This window comes from Centruroides sculpturatus, unplaced genomic scaffold (assembly GCF_000671375.1).
Source record: "Centruroides sculpturatus isolate CEXI.00-Female unplaced genomic scaffold, Cexi_2.0 scaffold627, whole genome shotgun sequence".
Taxonomy (NCBI): Eukaryota; Metazoa; Arthropoda; class Arachnida; order Scorpiones; family Buthidae; genus Centruroides; species Centruroides sculpturatus.
Window position 1 is genome coordinate 206,212 of NW_019384929.1, and position 10,956 is coordinate 217,167.

The 10,956-nt window shown below is 23.7% G+C and overlaps 1 protein-coding gene across 3 annotated transcripts in view; it reads right to left on the reverse strand.

The window, feature by feature from the left end:
* Positions 1-2,055: 2,055 nt before the first annotated feature.
* Positions 2,056-10,956, reverse strand: part of LOC111631948 (probable G-protein coupled receptor No18) — a 43,679-nt gene continuing 34,778 nt past the window's right edge. For all 3 annotated transcript variants that reach the window (XM_023376292.1, XM_023376294.1, XM_023376293.1), the window contains exon 2: positions 2,056-3,422. In XM_023376292.1, coding sequence (XP_023232060.1) covers positions 2,061-3,344 — 1,284 coding nt within the window. In that variant the 5' untranslated portion in view covers positions 3,345-3,422 and the 3' untranslated portion in view covers positions 2,056-2,060. The remainder of the gene's footprint in view (positions 3,423-10,956) is intronic.

Below are 10,956 nucleotides of genomic sequence, written 5' to 3' on the forward strand. Positions count from 1 at the left end.
TCTGTGAATGTAGAAGAAATGAAACTGAGACATGCAAAATTGTAATGTTCTGTAATTTTATTGTCCAACGTCACCTACATTACTTTAATTCGAGGAAAAAATATACTTAATATTGAAGAGGAATCGTTAATTACATTTCGATTCGAAATACATATACCATGGTTTTCTTAAAAGAAAAAATAAAGATATTTAAGCCGTTTTAACTGGATATTTTGAGTGACCAGAGACACCTCGCAGGTACGTAGAGTTCGGCTTATGCTAGATATTACACATTAATATTACGGTTTCCCATAAAGAAGTTTAATAAATTATATATTCTTAAGCATTACAATATTTAAAATTAATTTAAAATCTTAAAATATTAAGAATAAGAACGAAGATGATTTGTTTTCAAGGATGATTGTTACCAACTTCTTTCAGTTTAACGCATTATGGATAAATATAAATTAAGGTTATATTTCACAAATGTTAAAAAAAATTATATAAAATGATTTAATAGGGATATGCCGGAATATTAACATTAAAAACACAATTAATAAATTTTTATAATGTTGTTTATCTGAATTTATAAACAATATTCATTTACATATTTACATGTTTCGAATTCACATTTTTGAAACTTTTACAGAGTAAGATATTTAGTAGACTAATAACAATTCTAATTTTTATTACAGTATTTCAACATGAAATTTTTATACATAAATATATACATGGAATGAGAAAAATTGAACAACATAATTAAGTTAAATAATTTATATTCAGTTTTCTGTATTTAAAATAATTACCGTTAATTTACACTTGGTTACACAAATTAATGGAGTGATTGTTAAAATGAGATATGAAGATAGTAATATTACGTAATAATTTATTTTAATAGTATCCGAAAAGCTATATAAGATACCAGTTAAATAATTGTAACAATTATATTGGATATAATTTGAACACCGTGATGTTATACATTAGTGTATCTGATAAATTATATATGAAGTTGAAGCAAATTATTTAAAGAAAATTAAAATGACATACAAAAATTAAAAGAATAATTTTCATATTTTATTCTTATCATTCAGTTTAATATATATATGTGTGATAATTTCAATCAATATAAGTAGTTAAAAAATAAAATTTTACAGAATCTTAATTTATTTTGGTTAAAGATACCGTACAAATGAACATATATTTTATAAAAATATTGTAGAATATTCATATATATCAGCTAATATTTTCTCTATTTAGTCACGATATAAGATATTCATGATTTTCAGCTTGATGACGACTTAATAAATTATCTCAATTCATAACGTTCAATTCATGCCAGCGACTCCATACGTAACGATAACGAATTCTGTGTATATTTGATAATCTTTCATCAGAGGCTTAGATTAATGCACAGATGTATTATAATCTCCTTTTTCGCTCAATAAAAGCACAGGAGATTAGTTTAATTTCAAATGTGCTTCCGAAAGCCACCATCTATCTTCACTAACTTCTATTTTTGAGATTATCTATGATTTATTCTCAGCACTGGTTGTTTTCGTCTTCTACATGAGAACTAGTGTAATGATATTTATTTAACACAATAAAATCCACAAGTAACAATCTTATGCATTAAAGAGTAATGTTACCCATTATAATTCGTACTTCATGATTACTTACAGTATATGTTAGTACGATATAATAATATAAAAATTAGCTCGTATGTCTTTGTAAAGATACGAGCAAAGTAACAATTTTATAATATATTGTTAATTTAAATAACAGTTTAATTTTTGTAATTTATATGTTTATTTTGTAAAATCTTTCTATTAATTTGTGCAACCGAGAGTTGGAAGTATTGTACATATAGAAAAATTCTATACGAAATTTATTATATATTGTTAATTAAAAAAATAAAAAAAATTATTAATATTCCATAATGTTTTATGTAAATGTTAATAATTGATTCATAAAAGTAAAAACAAAATATTAATGTAATATATTTAAAAAACATAATAAGAATACATATATATTTTAACTGGAATATATCATAAACATTTCGTTGAATAATTATATATATATATTTATCTTCCACTGCATAACAATCTAATTATAGCCTTTCTAAAATCTTCATTAAAAACAGTATATATAATAGGATTTAAAGCAGAATTAACGTAACCTAACCAAGTTATAAAATTAATACCTCGATCAGAAATATGACAATTTTGACAGAATGGTAATATGACATACATAAGGAAAAATGGCAACCAACATAATACAAAAACACCCATAACGATTCCTAAAATTCGTGCAGCTCTCCTTTCTCTCGATAGTGATATTCTCTGTTTTTGTTCCATATATTGACGAACATTGACTGATCCTAAGCCGTTTCTTGTTGTGGTGTCGGATTTCCTACTACCATTTGTACGAAATTGATCTGTAGGAGTCGATGATGGACTCTCAATTGTATCATCGCAAGTTGAATCCATTGGTATTATTTGTGTAGTAGTAGTTTCTGGCGGAATATACTTTAGTTGAATACTCTTTCCACTACTGTTAGTTTTGGCAAATTTTGCCGCAGCCTTCGATTTTTCTCTCAATCTTCTTTTTGTAGCTTGAAAGATCTTAAAATACACAGTAGTCATTATAAAAAGTGGGATAAAGAACGAACCACTCGAGGAATATATAACATAACCTTTTTCTTCTGTTAATCTGCAAGGTGTCGTTTCATCAAACATATCAGGCCAGTCATTCCATCCGATCAAAGGCGGAACCGAAATTAATATACTGATTACCCACACTAATAAGATCATAACCAATACTCTCTTCAATGTTCTTTTCTGAGCGTAGTTTATGGGATCGTGTATAGCCCAATATCGATCTAAAGCAATAGCACATAAATTTAGAATAGAAGCTGTGCAACAGAGAACATCACATGTTAGCCACATTTCACACATGTGAAGTCCAAATAGCCAACGTCCCAGGATAGAATAGGCTACGTTGAATGGCATTACCAATACAGCAACTGCTATATCAGCTACAGCTAAGGAAACAATAAACATATTCTGAACATTTCGAAGTGGTTTATAGGTGAACACGGAGAGTATTACGAGAACGTTGCCTACAACTGTAGCAATCATTATGGCTGAAAGGGATGCAGCAGTTGCTATAGCTTCTGGTACAGAAACTTCAGGAGCCTCTTTTAGTAAATAGAAATCAGTAAGATTTTTTTCTTCATTTTGTAATAAATTGCTAATATTCTCTTTCAAATCAATTTCAAGAGGAGATGACTTTTGTGCTGATGGATTGTTTATTGCTGTCATATTCCATAAAGTGAAAGCGTAGGGAAGAAGAGCGTCAATCCACATAACTTAACCTTTAAAAATTTCTAAATTTATAGAGACAGTTTTCACTTTTCCATTGTGAGGCGTTTGTTTTTATTGAAACTAAAAAGAAAACAACATTGTCAATTTGTAAATTATATTTAAAAATACAGCAATGTAGATATATATAAATGCTTATTATATAAAATATTTAATAAATTATTTTTAAAATTTCTGAATTAAAATAAGTTGAGAAATGTTTCTGCAAGATAGATTTAAAATATTTTAATATATCTTTCAAAGAATAAGCTTGCAATAATTAGAAAATATTAAGTAAAATTAGTCTAGTTTTTATTTATTCTGAATATATTCTTCTCTAAAATGTAATTAAAAATAACTATTATCTACAGATTTTATGGAATTTATAATAATTTTTATTTAATTTAGATTGTTTTAGCTTTTTAATTACAACAGATTTAAAATCATAAACAGCAGTTGAACCATATAATTCAGAAATTTTATATTTTAGAAAATTGAAATGTTTCAGTTAATTTATTATATACAAAGTTTAAAAATTAAAATATCTAAAATTAGAAATAGATATTTTTAAGAATATCTTTTATTATGCTAAATCAAAAAACAAAATTAAGTTAAATTATATTAATTAAGGAACTACACTTAAAATTTGTAGTAGTACTACTGTATATATTGTAATTTGTAATTCACTTTAAGCTTTAAAACTCTGATTTAATAATCTATATAAAATAAATTTATAAAATTTTCAAATTATATAAAGTTAAACGATTATCCTAACAATAATTAACAACATAATTGCATAATTTTATTTTTAAAACGTCTAATTTTATATATCTGTAAATTTATCTACGAAATAATTAAAAATTTGTGGAAATAAATAAATTATAAAACCATACTCGCATTGATAAAAATAAAAATTAATTGTTAAAAATATTTCAAGAATCAAGATTAAAAATTAAAATAGATTAAAAAAAAACAGGATCTTTTCTTAAAATATTCAAAGTTTTCAAATCTTTCACCATATTTACCAATCGACCAGTTGTACCTTTAGGCAATTGGAACGTTTCGATTCAATAGTTTTTTCTTGTCAAACTTAGAAAAATCTGTTTTGAATTTACATAATTCAATATTTGATCATTTGGTATACAGAAGGTAATTTGCCTTCTTGATCATTTTTGCAATGAAATTGGAAAAAAAATATAGAGTAATCATACAGAGATTGCAAAATTCCAATAGAAATTGGGTTTAAGTATTAGTCTCTTTAATGTGCCTTTTAAAGTTTAAATTTAGAAAAAAATTAAAATAGTTTTACCGTCATAAATTGTATAGAGCTATAGATTTTTCTTGAAGTAAGAAATGATAAAACTTGTATGAATGTAGAACATTTTAATATATATTTTTTTATATATCAAATGTCGTGATATTCTTGATTGATTCATGATTGATTCATATTTGTTTTCAATCATTATTTGTAAGATTTATACAAAAGTTATTATAAACAAAGTGAAACTATTTTTCATTTGTATACATTTATTTCCTATAAATATTCGTAGAAACAAAATATAATAAGACATTTTTAAAAGCTTTTTGATAAAATATATTCTATATTCTTCTAATTTATGTACTTTATATAAAATATTCTGTTCATGATTGTCATACAATCATGCACAAAAATTCACACTTTTATAAATTTAATCAAAGAAAATTTATACAGAAATCTGTGTAAGTTCAAGAAAATTGAATTTCTTAAATAACTTTTCTCCTGTATATAATAATTTTTCAAATTCATAAGAGTATTTTCCTATTATAATTTTAAAGACACCTTTTTAACAACGTAAATTTCAATAACTATTTCTTTTTAAAATTTTCATTTAAAACAACAATACAATGTTTTATGATAAATAATTAAAAATTAAATTCATTTATGAAAGTCTTTTCATATTTAAATATATAAAAAGTGGCTTAACAAATTTTTTCGTGATTTAAACATGAAAGTATAAAAGTCGATAGAAATAAAAAAAAATAAAGATTTAAAAAAAACAAAACAAAAACGAATATTTGTGTTATAATTTATTGCTAAAAAGATACAAGAAAAATGTTTTTATAATTTTATTTTATAAGATCACAGGCAATGTTTTTTAAAAGCTGATTTTGAGAGAAAAACTAATGTTATTTAATTATAAATTTTAAATGACTACGTTCTTGTTTTCGTTTGAAACGTTATTCAAAATCTTTTTAAATTTCTCTATAACATTAAAAATTTTTTAGCTTTTTTAGACGAAACATTATAAAACATTTTAATGTGATAAACTGATGCGATATAGAAATATTTTTTTAAACATAAACAATTTGAATTTAATAGAACAGGAAAAAACAGTAGCATTTTTTATTTTAAAATTCGCTTGACGGTAAGCATATTTTTGATAACCAATCAAAGAAATAAAATGTAAAATAATATATATATTATGAAATATATATTTAAAAAATAGTAATATATCAAATTTTATTAAAAAGTAAGTGATATTTATAACAACAATTAATTAATATATCTTAACTTTTAAACACATTTTTCTACANTATTTGTGTTATAATTTATTGCTAAAAAGATACAAGAAAAATGTTTTTATAATTTTATTTTAAAAGATCACAGGCAATGTTTTTTAAAAGCTGATTTTGAGAGAAAAACTAATGTTATTTAATTATAAATTTTAAATGACTACGTTCTTGTTTTCGTTTGAAACGTTATTCAAAAACTTTTTAAATTTCTCTATAACATTAAAAATTTTTGAGCTTTTTTAGACGAAACATTATAAAACATTTTAATGTGATAAACTGATGCGATATAGAAATATTTTTTTAAACATAAACAATTTGAATTTAATAGAACAGGAAAAAACGGTAGCCTTTTTTATTTTAAAATTCGCTTGACGGTAAGCATATTTTTGATAACCAATCAAAGAAATAAAATGTAAAATAATATATATATTATGAAATATATATTTAAAAAATAGTAATATATCAAATTTTATTAAAAAGTAAGTGATATTTATAACAACAATTAATTAATATATCTTAACTTTTAAACACATTTTTCTACAACTTATACATAAATTTATTTTTTAATTTCATTACTTTATAATATCAAACGTTATATCAATAAATTTGACATGAAGTTTTTAATGACATTTTTAATAAACAATTTTATGTACTTTTTAAAATATTTTCTATAAATAAATGAGTTTATTAAAATGTTAATAAAATAATTTAGAGAAGCTAATGATATTTTTATATAGATTTTAAAAAAATTTTCAGACTTTAAAATGCTATTAAAGCAACATTATACAGTTTTGACTTTTAAAATATTAATTACATTTTTCCTACTAATTATAAATAAAAATAAATGAATTCTGCTGTTGAAATTAGCAATTACCACTATAAAAAACTATTTTTTTTTTAAATTAAATTCTTGGTAAATTTTCTACATTAAGCCCAACCTTTATTTACATACAAATTAAAGAGAATTATAGGCTATCTAATTTACATACAAAGAGCATAATAGTTCCCTATTTTAAATGAGATTGAGAGGAGTAACAATGAACAGACAATTATAAATCAAGTATCACGTTGTAATATAAATTTTTAAATGAATAAATATTCATAAAAACTTTTAAACTATGCTTTCTACTTTCAAACAAAAACAAGAGAAATCAACTGAAGTAAAAAATATTGATTTTAGAGATTCGGTAAATTCGGATTAATATAGCTTATAAGAAAGAATCAATAGTTTTATAAGTTATGAGCAGGAGTGGTTAAGAATGTTTCGATTGAAAAAAGTCTAAAACTTTCGTTTGAAAGTAGACAAAGTTATTTCTTTTATGCCAGACCGTTCCCAATAATGTCGGAATTTTTGTTCCTGATACCACCTTGTGGTGTTCAAGAGTTAATTTCTTCAAAAAGAAATTTATAAATACAAGTATATTTTACATTTAAAACCATTTTGTAAGGTATAAAACAATAATTTGAAAAGAATTTTAATATTTATAGTGTCAAATATCTTTTAAAAAATAAACAGTCATACGTTCTTTATTATGTGATATAATATTATTAAAAACGCATTAGTATAATTTACATATGATAAAAATATTTATTAAATATTTAATTTAATTAATAAGAAAAACTCTAACGGATAATTTTATATGTTTTGAAGATCTAATGGAAAGTTATGTTGTAGAGATATTTTCGATATTTTCCATTAACAAACGGTATTAATTAATTTGGTTAATTAATAAATTAAATCCACGATACTTTAAAACAATGTAACGAGGGAAAATACATTTGAAAGTTGTTCCTTATTCATATATTTATAAAAATCTAAAAGCTAATTTGAATTTATAATATTAACGTTACTGAGTATGCATTTGACAAAGTTGTATTGCTAAAATTCAAATTCTGATTCTGATTATAAACCAACATTTAAAACTTTACAGCTAAACTTTAAATATATTTTTAAAATAAAACTAATTAATTAATTTGTACAGTATATTTAAATAAGTTTGTGATATTATGTAGAGTATATATTTTATAATTATTATTTACATATAATTTTAAATATATAAGGTAATTTATTTAATTATTATTTAGTTCTTGAAGTAGTAAGTTTATATTTTTTATATTTATTATTTTATACTCAAAAACATCGTACATANAAGTATATATATATATATATATATATATATATAGCCTATATATATATATATTTTAATACAGAATTGCTGTATTCATTAATTTATTTATTTTAGTCTGCGTTAATCCAAGACAGAATGCAGTCATCCCCAATATGACATAACAATACTCATATCAATTGAAAGCAGTGATGTGCACACGGAAATTGTTTTGGAGATTTAACCCATCGCGTAGAAAGAATTTAAATATTAAATAAAATTAGAATTAAGTAATTACATTGTATATAACTTGTATTTATTTTACACCCGTTCAGTTTGTTGTTAGTCTATATGTTACATATCTAGCTATTTCATACGAAAGAATAATTCGTCTTTTAAACCCCGCCATGTTAAAAATACTGCGCACAGGGCTGAAATCAATAATATAAATGAGACATTTTTAATTATTTTTACCATTTAATAATAATTATATATATATAATGTTTATTTCAGTTATTCATTATCTAAATGATTCCGATATTTTTTATTGTTTTCTGTATTCTTACAGTTATATCTTACTATTTAAATTTAAATCATATTTTAATCAAGGAGTGTGAAGGATATTTTCAACTAAATAATATAATAATTTAACATTTTAAAATAAATTTAAATACAAAAAATTGTCAATTTCCTGATATATATCTCATTCGAAGTCATCAGTTTTTTGTGTTATATAGGTTTCAATGAAGTTCCGACTTCTCTAGAGGAATCTTTTTTTTCGTTGGTCTTCCTGAACAAATTAAATTTTCGGATTTCCAAACTTCACATTTCAAGTTTTTATGCAGCCAACAATTGCAGTTTTCTTTGTATATACTTGAAAAATAGATGCAAATAAAAAGGTATATAATATATACAATATACACTATCAAACTTTTGTATTTATACTGTACATATGTAGTTTGTTTATAAAAAAACAATTGATAGAAAAGTATTATCAAGTAAAAGTATTATGAAGACAAAAAAGTAATTCCGTTTTGGATTGATTTAAATAATTTAATCTTATCTTTTCTTTCGATTAGTTAAACAATATTAAAACTTATATGAAAAAAAAAAATATGCATTCTCTTATAAACTGTACAGCTTAAAGTTAAAATATGGCGAAATTAAAAAAGCCGGTTGGCATTTCGGACTTAATACACTATATGATAAAATATTCGTTTTTGTATATATATTTTTTTTTTTTAATACAGAATTGCTGTATTCATTAATTTATTTATTTTAGTCTGCGTTAATCCAAGACAGAATGCAGTCATCCCCAATATGACATAACAATACTCATATCAATTGAAAGCAGTGATGTGCACACGGAAATTGTTTTGGAGATTTAACCCATCGCGTAGAAAGAATTTAAATATTAAATAAAATTAGAATTAAGTAATTACATTGTATATAACTTGTATTTATTTTACACCCGTTCAGTTTGTTGTTAGTCTATATGTTACATATCTAGCTATTTCATACGAAAGAATAATTCGTCTTTTAAACCCCGCCATGTTAAAAANAAATAGTGAATAATAAAAAAGTGTTTAACATAAACTAATGTTATAATATTTTAGTCTATACACTGTTTTTCTTCTTAGCAACATCAAATTATCATATATTTTTCGATATACATGCCTCATACTATCGCAGAAAGAACAAATTCTTCATTGAAAAATCTATAATTGTTCATTTCTATAATAAAACATTGTCAGTATATTTGTAAACGTTTAATTAAAATTTTAATGCTGTTAATTATTAAAATGAATTTATCAATAGGGAAAACTGGGGCAAAACGGAATACTTAAGGTTTTAAGAGTTGTAAAACAGTAAAAAGTGTACATGAAAATAAACAAGATCATTTTTAATTAACGGAAGATTTTACAAATGAGAATAGCATTTTCATCGTCACTGTCCACTCCAGCACAGAATTATGCGGCCATTTGAGGCAATTTAGGAAATTTTCAACTGTCAACTGTCAGATTCTGCACCAGATGCGTAGGTTATATTTAAATGTTGTTATAGTCTGTCTACGGAGAGAATCAACTTGAGAGCAACGTCATGCGTAATGTCGCTTCAGTTAAACCAATCAGCACATTCTCTAATGTTGTCAGCACTTTTCGCTTAATATGCCAAGCAATATGTGGCTTTTATTTTATTTTTTCTCACTAGATGACAGAATAATTTTTTGTTATGTTAATTTTTTATAGTATTCATTAACTAAAAAGAATATTTAAATGATTTTAATATTTTAATATTAATTTAAATGAGTTTAATTACTACTATAGCGAACTTTCTCGTATTCAATACCAAAACACGAATCTTCCATAATACTGTTTATAATGGCGGTGACATGTTTAACAAATCAGAAAGAAACCAGAAGTAACTTTCCCACAACTTATCGATCAATGGCTGATTCTCATTGGTTAATACGCAAGTTGATTCTTTCCATAGACAGACTATAGTCTATGTTAGCAAATAAGTACACGAATCTACAGTTCAAAGTGCTATATTAAAGAAATTGCAGTGCATATAACACAACATTAATTTTCCTGACAAGTAAACTTACAATATCTTGCTGGAAAGAAGAATTAACTCGATTTCAGCACGTATTGCCAACTCACAGTGACCTCGGCAATGCAATCATGCAATCTAGGTTCAAGTATAAAGTTTTTGAAGTTCTCGCTAGTTTGTCACACCCAAGAACCGAAATATAGAGGGAGTCACATTCTGCCCCTGGTTCCGTTCTGACTTGATTTCCCCTATAATTGCTTCGATTATTATTTATTTGTTTTTTTAAATTAAATAAATTGCATCAACTAAAAACTAAAATTTTAAGCAAAAAAAAAAAAAAACAATTATTCATTTAAACTGTCTTTAAATGTAAATTAATATATTTTCTATAATGCATGTATTTTATA